This window comes from Protopterus annectens, chromosome 2.part1 (assembly GCF_019279795.1).
Source record: "Protopterus annectens isolate FY-2018-M chromosome 2.part1, PAN1.0, whole genome shotgun sequence".
In the NCBI taxonomy this organism is placed as follows: domain Eukaryota; kingdom Metazoa; phylum Chordata; order Ceratodontiformes; family Protopteridae; genus Protopterus; species Protopterus annectens.
The window spans coordinates 1,365,068,609-1,365,086,603 of NC_056729.1; the positions used below are offsets into that span (position 1 = coordinate 1,365,068,609).

At 40.4% G+C, this 17,995-nt stretch overlaps 1 protein-coding gene across 1 annotated transcript in view; it reads right to left on the reverse strand.

Annotated features, from left to right (window-relative positions):
• The window catches only part of MAN2B2 (mannosidase alpha class 2B member 2), a 943,157-nt gene that overhangs the window by 724,682 nt on the left and 200,480 nt on the right, over nucleotides 1-17,995 (reverse strand). Inside the window, exon 2 of the mRNA XM_044062827.1 lies at nucleotides 13,108-13,254. Within this exon, the coding sequence (XP_043918762.1) occupies nucleotides 13,108-13,254 (147 nt within the window). The remainder of the gene's footprint in view (nucleotides 1-13,107; nucleotides 13,255-17,995) is intronic.

The following is a 17,995-nucleotide window of genomic DNA, read 5'->3' on the forward strand; positions in this document are numbered from 1 at the left end:
TCATCACAAAAGGGTTCTCCTCTAGAAAAAAGGAGGTCATTGTTCCTCTCTACTCATCCTCATCAGACACATTAGAGAGTACAATGTCCTGTTTGGCATGTATCTCACAAGACACCTACAACAATTGGGAAGGCCACAAAAATACCTCACTAAGAGGATTACCAGCCACAAACAGATGCCATATGCAGACCATCTCAAAAAAACCCCATCACATATTGCCTACTCAGAGGCGGTCTCTGCTTAACATACAAAGCCATGTCAAACCCAGAGCTGCTGGACATGGTACACTTAAAGAAATCCCAATCTCTCCATACCACACGTTCAAGGGATGTAAAATTTGTCATCACAATAAACAGAATATGCTAGAGGGGTAGATTCCTGTCCCAGAGACTTCCCATGCTCTGGAACAAACTACCCATTCATGTCAAGTAAAGCTCCTCATTGCCCCTCTAAGAAAAATATTGACGACTAGATGGGAAATAGAAACTTCACCCCAGGGATCACTTCTGCGGCTCAGCTCGACAGGGGCACAGGAAATAATTTTCATGGGTGGCGAAAGCCAGGGAACCTTTTTGGCTGGGCTTCTATAGGCTCCAGGGCTGATAGCCTAGTACCTACCTATGAATCTATAAGGAGTACCCCACTTGCAGGTTCAACCTCCATGCAAGCTCTGTAAGGGTTTTAATACCTGCACCTTAGCAGAGTGTAAGAATAAGTTAATTTTAAAAGGTATGCTAAAAACCCTTCTCGGAGGCTTTACCTGAGGCAGAGGTATTAAACCCTCGTAGGAAGGAGACAAAGAAGAGGAGCCACTCAGTCCCAGCGTCTCTTCAGTTACAGGAACCGAAAACTACTAAAGGCCAGGTTCATACTGAACCGAAGACTAAACAACCAAAATTGACACTGACATCTATCTCTGCACCGGAGCCTAAAACTCCTTCCACGGTGCCATCTTTCTTGACTATGGAACGGACTACAATTGCCACGGTAAGGACCCCTTCCACAGTACCGCAGACCCTCTCGGCTCCAACAATAGCTTCTCCCTTGAAATTGGTCACACCCTCCCAATCACAACCTTCTGGTTATTCAACATCTGTGCCATAGGTCGAAACACTAGCTAGGACTTGCTATTCCCCGTCCATTGATGCCTTTGTTGGACAGCAGCTTAGTCCATTTCTTGATCGGCCAGAGTCTCCATCGGGGATGTCCACTCGTTCCACCAGGAGCCTTTCGGAGCTTGATGTAGTGAGACTGGTGGACCAGCTCCTAGCAGCCAGAGGCATTCCAACTCCATCCAGGACCTCCCTCCCACCCGGAGCTGAGGCTTTTTCTCCACAGACTCCAACCTATCTTCCTCCTTCAACCTCCCCCCAGGACTTGTAGCCCTCAATGCCAATGCCCCTCCTGGTGCCATCTTCTTTGGTACCATTGGTGGATCTCACCGTGGTTCCGGAACCTACTCTGTGGACCTCAGCTCAGTCGGAGCTAACCCACTCCCAAGACCGTGGCTTGTCTGTCAGCACAGTGATCCTTAGTATGGCGCCAATTATTTCTACAGAGACATCTACGGTTATGGTTGCTTTGACAGCTTTGAGTCCTCTCACAGCTCCTTCTCTGGAGGCAGGCTCGTCGGAGTAGGGTGTGACCCCAAATCTGAAGTTGTCTTTCTCAGTTCCGGGCTACCATCCCTCTTTGGGCAGGCCTGCCTTTCAGATTATGGAGAGGGCACTTGCCTCAGGAGGCTCACAGTTAGCTCCTTTGGTGCTGGAATGTCATATAAAGGTGTTCTCTGGATCGCAGCTGCCACAGTCCACTATTGAAGGGTATCCTCTCTTTGGGGGTCTCTTTCATCCTCTTCAGACCTTCCACCTGATGAGCCACCCTGTAAGAGATTGTGCAAGAAGAAGCACGTTGATTCACCTGAGGAATCTCTCACCGAAGATGCAGATTACACACTATCACCTAAGAGAGTGCCTGAGTGAGTACACATGCCACTGTGAAAAATGTCTCAGTTGGCATTGTAACAGCTGCAGCCATCAGAAATAACTGTATAACTTTTAGACAGTAGTAACGCATCTGTTAGTACTGGCATAGCTCAAGGCTTGTAGTATGAATGTGAGATGTTACAAGTTCGCTTCTTCATGTTTCCTCCTGTACAAGTCAACAAGTGGATCATCTAAGTCTACTGAGATTGTTAGGATAGCTGTAAGCTCAAGCCCCCACCCCCCTCATAAAATGCTGTCATGTCAAAGTACATTTCTCATCCCTCTGATATCAATAAACCATTACAAGGTCCATATATGTAATATCCATAAAAGTAGCAGTTTTCTTGGCATGTCACAATATACAATAGAAGTACCAGTCCTTTGTCTATCAGCTGTGAAAGACATATTTATTGAAGGATACAGCATGTTTAATTTGTATAGCTCCTGTAATACTCCTGGCTAGTTTCTCATGCCATCAATCAAATGTTTCTTTTCTGCTATAGGTTCATAAGTGTTTACTATGCTAACGACCACACGGGCCGATTTAAGCCTAGCCATGCATCCCAAATCTCTGACCAGTTCGGATACCCTTGATAAGTGTAAGCATGGGCCTGGGAGACGAACCATTTACAGGTTACCTGTTTACATTAGAGACATAGGTGCCAAACCAGGGATGAATTTCTAGTTTCCCATCCAATTATCCAAGTTGCACTAGAATTGGTTTAGGGAGGAACTCTGCTTCACATGGATGGGGAGCCTGTTCCATAGATGGGGTAGCCTCTGGGATACATACCTATCTCTCCAGCAGGTACTACTTATATCATAGGCCTTACTTCTACCAAATGAAAATACCACGATGGCTTATTTTAGTTCTGTATCTAATTAGTTTCATATTACTCTCTGCAGTAAGGCTTAGGAAATGTAATGTTTTTTGCTTACATTCTCTTTTTTGTAAACTGTGATTGTAGGCAACTGTTAAATGTTTTATATATGCTCTGTAAATCTTTGTAAAACTGTTGTAATCTTTTTTTGTACTATTGTTATGGAGCTTTTCTCCCCGGGTCTCCGCTGATAACGGGCTACTTGCCCAACCGGACACTACCCAGTTAACACATGTATAACAAAAATAAATAAATACTGTCAACTCACACAGCATCAGTGGCCACAGATGTGCTGTCTAAATAAATACAATTAGTTTTCTCTTATGTCAGACTACATGCAAAAATGGCTTTTCGCTTAGCCACCCTCTTCCATATGTTATAATCAAACAGGTGGATGATATACCAGTGTAATCCTTACTATAAAAAAGGTCATTTTGCTTTATTGTATCAGTAATAAAATAGTTAAGAACACAATATTCATTGTATTTCTCTTCCCTCACCCTGTTTGTCACTATCTTTTTCTTTCACACATTTATTTGGTTTATTTTTTCTCCTTTTCCTTGTTACTATTATATGCAGCAGTACAGCAACCTGAACCTCTCACACCAGCAAGGCCTGCTGTCACTCCACAGATGGCAGCATTAGCACCAATCAATGCCCCCACTGGCAGCCAGCACATCTGTGCCTCAGCCTGCCACAGATGCCTTCACACCTCCTGCCATACCTGCACCACCTGCATCATGTAAGCCCTGCATCAGTGGGTGGTATAGTGTTACCCACTATTAGCAATGCAAGTGGAGGTGGACTTTTGTGACATGTCAGGAGTTGGCAGAGCTTGCGGGAAGATAACAGGAGGTTGGATGCCCACATATGGTGCTTGGAGACAATGCTTCATTAACTTGTTGAATTGCATCCCTGCCCAGTGGTGACTCCACCTTCTGAGCCAGGACCTACTGATAATGTCTTCCAGGGTGACAAGTAATCTTCCATTTGGTCTAATCTGGCCAAGACTGCATCTTGAAACACCCAATCTTATCACTTCAACCTTGTGTTCCCCTTCCTTTCGTGTCCATGCCAACCCCTGTATACATTGTACAAGCCTCCCCTCACCACTGCCTTACCTCTGTTTCTTCTGTCTCCATCACTATTGTGTTTCTACTCCCTTAGTGTGTTATCCCACACCCTGTCAGTTATGCCTAGCTTTCCTGCTACCTAACCTCCTCTTCTTACCACCCTCTTACTTCCTTGGCATCCTTACTCAACTTTTCCTTCTCAAAAAGGAAAAAGGGAAAAAAGGGCACCTGTCCCACAAAAAAAAAAAAAAAAAAAAAAAAAAAATACTCCCAAAAATATTCCCACCTGCCCATATCCAATAAATTAACAAATTCATTGTTTGCTCACCTTGTGTTCTACCCTCTGCTGGCTTCCCATTTCATCTCTGTCCTATACTCCCATTTAAAACCTTTAATGTGATAAAAAATAGACAAGTACAACAAAAACATGCCCACAAAAGCCTTATAAAGCAAATACATCTTCCTGTGTTCATATGATGCATGACAGGTTGCAGAGGACAACTTCGATTCACATGTACAATCACCAAAATACAACACTTATCATATGGCAAAAATGAAGTCCAGTCAATGCAACACAGTAGATACTGGCACTGGTTGCACAAATAAGCTAACGTTCACTGCACATCACTATGCAAATCTGAAATGAAGCAAAAATAATGCCTTTTGTCTAACTGCTTTGATAGCTCAGTGTACTCATGAAGTGATTTCACAGGTTCATACAAAGTTACAAGGTTAACGGCCTAGAGTCCTTACAAGCCTAGCCATATTTATTTTGAGTTACCCCTACTGTTCGTGGTTAGGTGCGTGAAGTTCGCAGAGGTAAGGATCTATGGTAGTTAATACTGACTTCCTCTGTCCAGGAGGGACACGAGGCCACCCAGGAGTGAATTTGCAGTCACTCATCCAGTGATCTAGGTTGCGTCTGAAGAAGGTAAGGGAAGGGTTCTCTTTCATGTGAATTTGAAACTTGCTCCAGAGAACTGGCAGTCTCTGGGAGATGCATCTATCCCTCCAGCATGACCTGTTCATTGCAGAGGCTAGGTTAAGATCTCTGGAGTGAGTGACCCCTGTGTAGTTTGATTTAGAAATGTGCATTTCCATTAGGGCTGGGTCAGAGACTGCCCTGTAAGCCAGGCACAGATCACCCCTTAGCAACCTATAGGAGACAGAATACAGTGACAAGCCTTTCAGTCTTTCCACTCAAGACTTGTTTTGTGTATCCAGTAATTTCTTGGTGTGTCAATGCAGTGGGTGGGCACGGGTTCAATTCTCCTGAGAGTTGTATGTTGTTTCTACAATGTTCAGTTTGTAGTATGCAAATGTGCTACATTCCACTGATAAGTGCGTTTTATAACACCTTTTACTCCAGCTGCTTCGGTGGCTTCCCTTATTAATGCATTGCTAAAAAGAATACCACTGAGAAAGGCATGGAGTAGAAATCCCTTGAGACCTATCTTTCTATTCTTGCTGTTATTAGTGAGAAGATGTACTACATTTCCTTGATATGTGTGTTACATGACACCTTTTATTTAGACCGATTCCTTGGCTCCCCTTGCTAGGGAACTGAGATTATTCTGCCAAGTGGAATGAAGATTAGTTGACTCCCTGAATTTATCATATTTTCCTTTTTTAATAATATTAGCAAAAACACTACAATAAAAACCTAGCCAAGCTAGAGTTTTCACTGTGTGATACCTTAAACCTCCTGTAAGCCCATGCAAATGACCTTAGAACATCAAGTGTTTCAGCCAAATGGCTTCTGAATGTCCATGACTTTTTCCTTTTTAAGTCTTTATGGACAGATTTAGGCCACCAAAGCCAAATGCCACTAGCTGTGGGCATATTTCAGTCTTCTTTTGACCTCATCAGCACAGCATAAGTGGACTGCTTGGCTATAACTCTAGAAACTCTGATTCTTTTGTACCTTCACCTGTGGCACATTATAAAGTGCTTCTAAAGCCATTTGGAAATCCAAAGCTGATAGAAAGTATATATTTTTTGCTCTGTTTCAGTGATGACTAATAATCCTGTGCTGCTCTTAGCTTGTAGTTTTTAACAGTATTCTGCAATAGCTGTATTTTGTGAACACATCTCAGGGTTTAGTTCCAAGGTTTCTTTACTTGTCTTTACTTCTGTTTTGATTCAGTCTCCATTTTTATTTAGGTGTGAAATATTGGTCAACAGCTCTTTGTGTTTCTGTCTGATTGCTCTGAGGGTTTAACTTTAGAGAAGCCTTTCATCCTGGTGGTATAAAGGAATTAATTCTGTAAGTTTCTGCTCTTTTCTGCCTTCACCTGTGGCTGGCTACAAGAATTACAGCTTCTAAAGTCATTTGGAAATCCAAAGCTGATATAAATATATATTTTTACTCTGTTTCATTGATATTTAACTATCCTGTGCTGCTCTTAGGTTGTAGTTTTAAACAGAATTCTGCAATAGCTGTGTTGTGTGTGAACATATCTTAAGGTTTAGTACCAAGGTATCTTTACTTGTCTTTACTTCTGTTCTGATTCAATCTCGATTTTTTTGTCTCATCCACATCCCCAATTGTTATGTTCTTAAAACTTGGCCCTGGCTCTACTATAAATTTGATATTGGATACTCCTTCCAGTCCCATCACATCCGCTCATTCTACTGTGTACAGTGAGATCATTTGGGAATGCCCACCCCTTTAGTTTTTTAACCTTGAATTATCTTCTGTTTCCTCCCTTCCTACTTAACTAAAACAAACAAAAAAACCCACTATTCAGCTGCTTTTACTGTTTTTGTGTCTCTTCCGACTTTATTACTTTATCTTGCTTTTACTGCTTGTCCTCAAAGTGTTCAAGTGCATTTATTCTGCTGCATTTATTATTGCTTGTTAGTAGCCAGTTATTTTACATTAAGAAGGTCTGTGGTCTACACTCTTGTGGGAGGAGAAGGTAGCCTCTGCCCTTATGCACTCAGAATTGCTAGGTGATGGCCTATTGAGCTTGTTGTTCTAAGTGTTTTTGTTCTGGTTTAAGCACATGGGTTCCAAACCAATAATATTACATTAGGTATATTTATGGTCTAGAATCTTGTGGCAGGAGAGTATAGCCTACACCCTTCCAAGCTGGGAATTACTAGTGAAGGCTTATTTTTCCTGTTATTCTAAGTATCTTTATTCTGGTGTAAGCACTTATGTTCCAAACCAGTTACTTTACATTAGGAGGATTTGTGGTCTGAACTCTTGTGGCAGGAGAGGCTAGCCCACACCCTTCTAGCTGGAAATTGCTGGTTGAAGGCCTACTGTGTCTGTTATTCTGAAGTGTCTTAGTTCTGGATTAAGCACTTGTGCACCAAAATCAGTTGTTTTACATTAGAAGGGTTTGTAGTCTAAACTCTTGTAGCAGGAGAGTATGGCATACAAGCATTCTATGCTAGTAATTGCTGGTGAATTGCATTATTTAAACTGCTTTCTGCTGTTGTGATTGTGATTTTGTGCACTTTGAATTTCTAGTACTTCTGCATTTTATACCACAGGTTGGATTCAGACTCACTGAATTTAGACTGTTTGGTATCACGTGAGCACAAAACCAACTTTTTAGTGAGATACTGAAATATCTGAGGCATCCGTTGCTCCCAACTAACTTGTGTCTATTTTTCTTTTATACTGCACTTTTAATTTGTATTTCATTCCACTGTCTGTTTGAATTTTCTGAACTATTTTTTGTCACATTTTACTGTACACTGTACTAGTTCAGCTGTTGCATTGCCCAGTTCCAAGTTTGCTATTTCTGGGTCTGTTTTGTAACTTCTGAGCATCTTCAAGCCACCTCTGTTGGCGTAGGCCCTTCTGCTACCTTGTGTGAGGAGAGTGTAGTCTGGGTCTCATCTAATCAAGGGTGATTGCAGTACAGCTCAGAGAGAGTGTTCTTATTGGTTTGAGTTAAAAATGGTATGTTCATGTTTTATTTAGGCTCCAAGTTTGCATTTGTATGCCTGTAGAGCTCCATCGAGAACTGGTTACCATTGATGGTTATAGACGCAAACATTTTGCTTGTTCAATTTTCCCTTAGCACTTTGCTTGTGATCCTCCAGACATTTCTTGCAGCCCTGCTCTACTGTCAGGTGGAGCACTAAGCCTAGCCTCAGAGGTACCAACATACACCTCACCCACTAGCCACTCCTAAGTGTGACCTATTTTCCTGATCATATAAATTTACCTGTCACTAAGGATAATTTCCCACAGTTTCTCCAGTCAACTTGGTCAACATGGGCATCCTGAGGCAGTATAACAACTGCCTCAAGTTCACAGACAACCCTTTACTCCTAGTCCACACAAACACAATGTGTGAGAGATGCAACTATATTAAGAACCTTGAACCCATGCTCTCTAACACACCAGTCAGTACATATGACAATGAGCAGGTTGCTAATATGCACACCTCACCTCCTACTCCACCCAAACCCACATCACACAAACCTACATATGTGGAGGTCCTCATCAGAAACGTACCTAAACACCAGAGACCTCCCTAACACAGACACAAGCACTCTGCACATAACAGCTCACACACCAGTGTCTCACTGGTCAAATCCTTCAGGCAAAACACAAAATCAAACATATTAGTCATAGGTGATACACTGATGTCCCTCTCACTAGGCTACATAAGGAAAAGGTCACAGTCAGCTGTCTGTCAGGTGCCAGGATTCACCATATTACACATGTACTAAAGTCTCTCAACAGGTACTGTTAAGACTCCATCATAGTCCATGTTGGTGTGAAGGATTTGAAATGTACCTCTACGGACTATATGACGACAGATATGACTGAGCTCTCGGACTATGTTTCTCAGGCAGGTATGTCCCTAGCTTTAAGCAGCATTTTATCTTCACCTAGGAATACAAACAGAAAATGATCGACTTCAATAACTGGCTTAGCTTCTGGTGTCATTCTAAAGGGCTCCACTATCTGTCAGCCTCTGATGACATGATCGACAGACCTCGATGCTTTGCCAGAGATTGTCTTCTTCTGTCACCCCTGGGATTTTGGCTACTGGTTTAGGCATTTGTAACCCCCATAGTGCCTTTTTTAGGCAACATCTCAAGGACAAAATTCCAAATGTAAAAACTCCACCTAAAAACAGCCTCAAGGTTATGCTGCTAAACACTAAGAGTCTCAGTACAAAACTGCACTCACTGGAAGCTGTCCTCACCTTGGAAGATGCAGACATTTGTGCAGTCACACAGACCTGGTTCAAGGCTGTGAAGAGCATCCCAGCCATACCCGGTTGCATATCCTTCCACACATTCAGACTTCAAACTGAAGGTGTGAAAACTAAAGGAGGTGGTGTATCAATGTTCATTACAGATAAATACACCTCCAGTTTGGTTAAATAGTATGATTCTCTGCAGACAGTTCAGGTGCAATTAACTGTTGGTAGGACACCAACTCAAGTCATTGCCAGTTACGTGACCCCCTCCATGAATCAGTACATCCACTCTGCCTATTTGGATATACTTGAGTCTATCAAGATACATCCAAACGCCATGGCTTTGGGTGACTAACTACTAATCCACTGACTGGGAAACTACTCATGGTCAAACTCACTTGTCCAAAGGTTCCTCAACTTCGCTAACTCCAATGTCCTGGACCAGCTGGTTGACACCCCCCACAAGGGGTGCCAATATCCTGGATCTGGTGCTTACCAATATGGCAGACCACTGTAGCACCCCCACTGTGAGGTCCTCCCTGGTGAGATCTGACCACAAATCGGTCTCATTTGAAGTAACTATCAAACCTGACCCCCCCCCCCCCCCCCCCCCCAGCAGCAACTACACTAGAAAACTTCTCCAAAGCAGATTACAATCTCTTATGGGATGGTATAAATAGCTTCACTACACCACTTCCCTCAGACAGAATTGGCAACTATGCCGAGTTCTACAGCAATGCTTTATACAAACACCTGTATACTTGCACTGATTAATTGGCTTGTCTGTGTGACCTTTTTACTTTTTGGTTTAGTTGTTAGTTGGGGTTTTTTGCAGACACCTTAATGGTTATGGACATCAGCTAGGTTTAAAGACCCTGTGTTTCTACAGTATAGTCAAGCAGTCCACTTATGCTGTGCTGATGAGGTCATAAGAAGGCTGAAACGTGCATGTCCACAGCTAGAGGCATTTGGTTTTGGTGGCCTAAAATCTGTCCATAAAGACTTAAAATGGAAAAAAGGAAAAAGTCCTGGACCTTCAGAAGCCAGTTGAAAGACCATGTCCTTAAGGGGTCATTTGCATATATCCCATGGGCCTCTATTACAGCAGGTTTAAGGTATTAAACAGTGAAAACTCTAGCTTGGCTAGGCTTTTCCTGTAATTTTTTTTACTAACTGGTTTGTCTGTGTGTCCTATTCACTTTTTTAATCATATTCACATTACAGTACAGGTCCACTGCTTGCAAGCTGATTTTGCCAACACTGGCACAGGTCAGTACATAATGTTACTTTACTACATCCTACCTGTCCTGCCTACGTTTCACATTATTCTACATTCAAATATTTTCATGTCTCCTTTTTTATTGAGTTTTGTAGCACTGCTTTGGTGGGCAGCTCCCTTTGTACTCTCCTGACCATCTCTGTGGATTAATTTGTTATAGTGAAGCCTCTACTCTATACCATTAGCCATCACTGACTTTTTCTCTTTCATGGAACATTTCTCTGCATGTATATTGATGCAATTACATCAACAAATTGTCGATGTACTTTTTCCCTCTGTGCACTCAGACTGAGTATGACTACCAGAGGTGCTCAAGCACATTTAATTTTTACCTCAACTACTTGGACTCTAATCATGCCACAAGATACTCTAACACGATCTGGTTTCAGGTCTGTACTGTTGCCACAACAAGGAGCTGCTCACTGTGCACAATGGCCTGGACACATGAATTGGTAATAAGCAATGAGCCTCATCATGCACACAGTGTAAATAGTGCTGGCTTAGCCATAATCATAGATAAATTAATGAATCCCCTAGATATTTCTTGATTTACATATTAAGAGACATGCTGTTAACTTCCAGTACTCTATAGAATGTGACGTCCAATCACCAAAAAATGTCAAGCAGCATTATCTGCCCATTTCTGTGTTATAGGATAGCTATTCAGTTTGTTATGTGATCTTTTATTAATGAAGCCATCAATGACAATTTTTCATTTCCTATTTATTTTTTCCCCACTGATGAAATTACTGAAAATTTAAGTATTTATTTCCTCACAGCGATGAATATCAGATGTGTAGCTTTACAGAATAACTACTTTCTCAATAGTAACTTCCATTAGTCTGGGGTATTTGACAAGCAAGCAGCAAATATGTCGTGCACTAGATCAATGTAAAAAGATGCATATTTACTACAAGAGATCAGTAGGTATGCAGGTTTAGACAGTTACTATTCAGAATTCTGCAATATTTAATGTGTTAAAAATAGAAACAACTACTTCCCCACAGAGGATTACAACAACCCACCCAATACAAGTTGTATACTACTGGTGTGCAATCTAAATAGGTGTGTGCAAAAAACAATAACATCCCCCTCTCAAAAAAGAAAATTCCCTGAAATGAAACGCAAAGCAAAATTTGCTGCAAGGACTTCAGTAATTATTTATAGACACCACACACAAACAACTACCAAGTCGAGACATAATAAAGTGAGGCTATGACTTATTTCAATTGAAAATTTTTATCAAAGATAAAATTACATTTGTTGCTATATATATATATATATATATATATATATATATATATATATATATATATATCCCTAATAACCAATATTCCCGCCTCACCATCCAAGCCAAAGCCAAGACAAATGCAGGAAGTACTGGTACTACCTATTACTGTTGGTGTGAATGTCACACAGTAACATGAGTTGGCTCTTGTGATAAAGAAAGAGAGTTGAGAGAAGCTCATTAGTAGCATGGTGGACCCACTTACATGTTTAAATTGGGTTGATTTTTTTATCTGAGCAGGCTAAGATTATGTTGGCACATTAATCACACTAACAATGTATACTACTCTGAACTAACCTAAGGCAGACTACTTTTTTAACTTTAGAAACTATTTTAAAATGAAACATAAATGGCAGAAAAAGTAATTGACTCAGAAGCCACCCAAGTGTCAAAATTCCTTAAGCCACAGAGTTAACATATTAAAAGGTCTTTATAATCACACATTATTTTAACCAGGTGTTCATCATAAAGCACACTTGCTACAACAAAGATTGATTTCTGGTACACAAGTACAAATATATATATATATATATATATATATATATATATATATATATATATATATATATATATATATATATATATATATATCTCCATTGTTTTATGATGGAGCAAAATAGTAAATTCAGTTCATCAGAATTAATCTATGTTAGCAGATTTGTATATTTCAATATGCTTACAAACACAAATATATTCCAGTTCACTTATCCATCTAAATACATGTCCAGGGACAAAGGGATACCTGCAAACCATGCCCCATATTCCTCTTGAAGGACCTCTCCAGAAAAACCCACAGTCTTGTATTTTTACTTACATACAATATATGCTACCTGGAGATTATGTCCCAGTTCTATGCCACATAAGGATAAAGCCTTGACTATTTCACAGACAACCAGTATTCAATTAGAGGCACAAAAATGTGGAAGAGATGGACAAAGATGGAGAGAGCAAAAAGCTGATGCCCCCTATCCCATCCTGATGGGAGGGAAGTGTTGTGGTCTGCTGAAATGCTGACACCTGTTGGAATTTAGGGACATGGAATGCAGCAATATGAGTTGGGTTGTTGCAGCAACATACGTGGTCAGGAGGATTAGTATGTGTGCATGATGCATGTTCTTTGGATGCAGCTAAAATGAACATCACAGCCACTGTGAGGAAGGGTTAGATATCACTCCATGAAGTATGATAGCCTAAGTCTGGCTCCCAGCCCTCACGTCTGAAGGGAACAAATGGGCCACTGGGTTTTCTCCCCAACCAGAGAAAAATGGGATCTAGGACTGTCACCTTGGCTGGGGAACAAAAGGTCCAGGCTTTTGCCCCAGTGTGGAAAGAAATGGATCTATAAGGAGGTGGGGTTAAATGATGGTCAGTTGTTAAAGATAAAACAAACAAGATAAATAAAATTGTACAGAAATGCAGATTACCTGTTTCTTTTGTTTATTTGTAGCAACAGTATCCCACCAGAGTCGGAAGAACTCCTGCTCCACTGCAATAAACCTGCGACGTGGTTCTGCTATTAGTTCTTCTACAACTGTAGTATAAACATTTGCAGCATAGGCATGCATGCTTTCCTGTTGATTTAAACAAATGACACCACTATGTTACTACTTCATAACACTTAAGGCAGCAACTAAAAGTATGGGTCTATACTGCAAAAAAATATAAAATATTTCATCATGTTATATGCATTTTAACATTCAGTCTTCAAATACTGTGCCATTATTCACAGGCTGTGAAAATAACATTTCATAGTCACATCACATAAGTGAGGAATACTTTTGTAATTTTAAGACCAATACAAAACTGCAAGGCACATAATGCCTGCATATACAAGTTTTAGGTACTAATATTACTGCCAGAGCTGTAAGCAGAAAAGACAACTGATGCTGCTGATGTCAGGACTGCCCAGCTCATTAAACTTTCCCAGGTTACTAAATACTGCCCTGATGCCCTATAATGTTGCTATTGTTGTTGTTTGTCTTTCGGCTTTTCCCGGTAAGGGGTCGCCACAGCAGAACTCCGGTCCGCTAATAATTGGCAGTAATACAATGGCAAAATCCTCCGGTTGTAGAATAAGTAGACAGTAAGGGAATGGAGGCATGTAAGCCTCTCAAATGTCCAGAATTTTGGAGAACATCCAGATTTTTGTCTTATATTTTTGGTGGGGTTTTTTTGTGTTTTTTCGGACATATCATTCAGGATTCACATCACTAAATAATTAAATAAATTTGAGGTTCAGACTTCATATTCTTAAAGAAATGCATGTTAATGCAAAACCTGTCATTATAACAACGATGTTTGTGACAGCAGTACATAAACTCAGTTCCCTAATTTTGGGACATTGCCCCATTACTTTTGGCTTTGTCTAGATGTCTTCTTCTAAGAGGTTGAGAAGTATGGATGGAGGCATTGTGCATCATAACCCTGAAGCTCTAAAAGTCCATCATCAGAGTAAGTGCCCATAACTCATAACTTTTGTATCAAACTCTGTAAAGCTCCAGCTTCAGGAAAAGTAAGGACAAGTCCCCTGCTAAACCTTTTGATGCCCTCCCTGTGGAAGGAATAAAGACACCTTGCTGAAGTTTCAAGTAGTTGATTCAGTTAAGTAGGTAGCTGGACGAGTGCTCTTGCATAGTGTTTCAAGTAGTTGATTCAGTTAAGTAGGTAGGTGGACAAGTGTTCTTGCATAGTGTTTCAAGTAGATGATTCAGTTAAGTAGGTAGCTGGACGAGTATTCTTGCATAGTGTTTCAAGTAGATGATTCAGTTAAGTAGGTAGCTGGACGAGTGTTCTTGCACAGTGTTTCAAGTAGTTGATTCAGTTAAGTGGGTAGCAGGACGAGTGTTCTTGCATAGTGTTTCAAGTAGTTGATTCAGTTAAGTAGGTAGCTGGACGAGTGTTCTTGCATAGTGTTTCAAGTAGTTGATTCAGTTAAGTAGGTCCCATGAAATAGTGTTCTTGCATAGTGCTTTTCAAGTAGAAGAGCAAAAAAAACAGCATCTGCAAAACTTGCAAGATGCATAATGCTTCCTGTAGCCTCTGCTCAATCCACACACACTGCCCAGCTTTTCAAGTGAAGAGCAAAAAAAAAAAATTCACTCCTACTGGCAAACCAACCAATACACAACACACCCCAAACTCTCTCCTACCCCAGCCATTTACATCCAGTTTCTGTGCCCTAACCCTACCTTCCTTCCTTAAATTTTACTAAAACAATAGAAAAAAATATATATTTTTTTACTTTATAGTGTATCAACTTGCTTGCTACAAATGTAGTGGCCAGATGCTACAGTTTAAAGCCTGCAGAGAGATGTACACCACTTAACCAAATCTACAGATTTTTTTTTTTTTTTTTTTTTTTGCTATAGCACTCATGGTTTTAGTTTTAAAAAAAATCTTTTTCACTTTAAACCGTAACTACAGTATACAGGTTGTAGTTAATGAAACAATGCAAACAGTTTGCTAGAGTTTAAACCTCACACTGAGTGCTGCAGCACTCAGGTGTGAGCACAAATGCAATACTGGCTTTTAAAAAGACAGTATTGCATTAATGAGTGATTGAGATCGGTTGATCATGTACCCCTTCAACACTCTGTGCCCATGGCAGTTGCTCCTTTTACTCCACCCTACCTACACTCATGACGTGCGTGCGCATGTGTGTGTGTTTCTAAAAATTGCCCACATACAAAGCAGTGTCTAGTTAAGGGATTTGCTCTGAGTCACACAGAATCAAATTCTGTACCTTAGTTACAGGAAGCAAAAGCCTTATCCAACTGCAAAACTGCTATTAATTGTTGTTTTCTTTAGTACATCACTCAGCAGAAGTTAGAACAGAAGGTTGCTTAATCTATTACCAAATGTTCAACATACTTTGGGATAGTAGTATATATAAAGTACAAGAAATTTGAAAATATTTTTCAATGCACTTCAATGTACACTAAAATTAAATCACAGGAAATGCAGCTTTGGCTTTGCTGAAATCACTTGAAGTACAGTCAACTATTTGAACTGCTCAGTGACATTACAGTGTCCTGTATTTGTTAGTTAATTAGTGTTTTTGACTTGTAAACATTAACTTTCCCCTAAGCAGTTAAAATATTTGACTGCATTGTAGATTTAGTTTTTCTATATATTAACGTTTTACAAATATATAATAATCTCTAGGTTCCTACACAGCATGTTGAGTCGTGTGAGCAGGAGTTTGCATGTTTGATATTCTAATATAAGCATGGTGTCGTCACCAATTTAACATATGTAACAACTGCTATTAAAAGTGAGAGTGTGGCCACATCCCCTACTGCTGTCAGTTAGGAAGGGAACACCCATACCTACACAGTATGGTAGTGGGTCTGGGGTGGTCTTTCATCAATTCAGTCATTTTATTAGCTTTTTAATTGATTTAAAGTAGTCCGCCCTTATCTATCTCTAATTTGTCAGATCTCTGATTATGTGCCATGTTTATGCCCTGCCATTGAACAAAGTCACTTAGCCAGGCAGTGCTTTGGGGCAACTGGAAATTTGGGATAGGCTCCTCATTGGTCCCCTGGACTGCAAGCGTAGTAACTACCCATGAACCACAAAAGTTATGGTGTAAAGGAAGGAAATTGACTGTACTCAACAGTATCATCTTCATATAAGCCATGTTGTCAGGATGTGATCCATGGTTTCCTTAATATCGACAGTGTATTTACTATTAAAGCTATGAATAAATTGGACAGCTTGAAGTCTACAAGTTTAAACCTAATATTTTAACTATGACTACATTTTTAATTTAATGGTTTTGCAGGCACACAGGTGTGAAATGCAGTGTTTGGGCTACAATCATTAAAGAGCTGCTTTCTGTTGCCCAGGGTTTGATTACCTCATCCTTCATTTGTCTTCTATGTGACTCTGCCAAGTTATTTCACCAGACAGTACTCCTGGTCTACTACTGAAAACAGACACGTGTCCAGTGGGCCATACCAGGCTGTTACCAAATGCGTTATGTATTTGTCTTTTGAATTCCTGCACCCTTCACACAACTGCTGAAGCATTGGAAACTAAATTTGACCGAACCAACAAGCAGCAGTCAATATACCTTCACCTCTGGGTTTTTTTTCTGTCTGTGAAAATACACTGTTAGCAAAGGAAGCAGAATGAATGTATAGGGCAGATGTCTCCAAATGCGCTGTATCATTTGCACAGTGGGGTCTGAATGGAGATATGATTAGTCAGCAGATAAAGGGGAGTATTATTGCTGAAATTAAATTCATCCTCAAGTCTTGGTGCGTACCTTCACGAGGTGGACCCTGTTTCTTTTCACAAAATCTCACCAAGACGACACTATAATATATAGACTACATTTATATAGCATGTATCATGGACAGGAGTAGGTTAAAAATTAAAAAAAAAAGAGACCTGGATGCACAAAACCCAGGATAAAAAAGTGCCCAATCCTGGTACGTACACTGGTGCCAGACTGGAAAAGATGACAGTGTAGAATCTTCAAAATGCAGAAACATTCCTACAATGGGGCTAAGCCAGGCCCAGAGGGAGGACGCCCCCCCTGTTGTAGAGAGCAGTAGTAGTCCACACAAAATCACAAAACATGATAGGCCAAAGAACAGCCATAAAGACAATAAAGTGGACTATTGAGGATAAGAAAGAAATTATTTAAATCTAGGTGCTTAGGATTTCCCTCTCTCTTCCCCCATTGGCTGACCTGGTGTGGCTTAGTTTGAACTCCAGATTTACCTACAAAACGGAGTTTACAGGACTGCAATTGGTCACCATAACACAATCAGTTTCTCTCAGCATTTAAGCAGAGTAGGTTGCACACAAAAAGCATTTGTTAAGCTTTCACTTACAGTGCTGTGTAATTAAGCAGGTCACCATTTTGGTCAGCCATAGGGCACTTTTTTCTACTTGAGTGTTTGCCTCCTTCCCCTGTAACTTAAGTAAACTGACTCTTATATTAAGAGCTATAATACTTACCTTATAGCTTTAGGACACCTTAGGAAACCTTGTAAACTGCAATAGCCTGACATATGAACATGTAACCCTTGTAAAAATTCCCAACATTGTATACTGTTGGGCTGTCTTTCCTGCTAAACATAAATGAAATTACAGTGCTGAGTGCAAGTAACATTAAAATTAAAGTGCTGAGTGCAAATAACATTAAAGTGCTGAGTGCAGATTTTAGGCCCTTACATTCAACTTACCTCTGGTGTGGTGTCTTGAGTCAATCAGGGTATTCCATGTAACCACTCCTACTGCCTTCTCTTTTCCCCCATCCCCCTCATTACTCAAACAGGTTAAACTACTACAATTCAA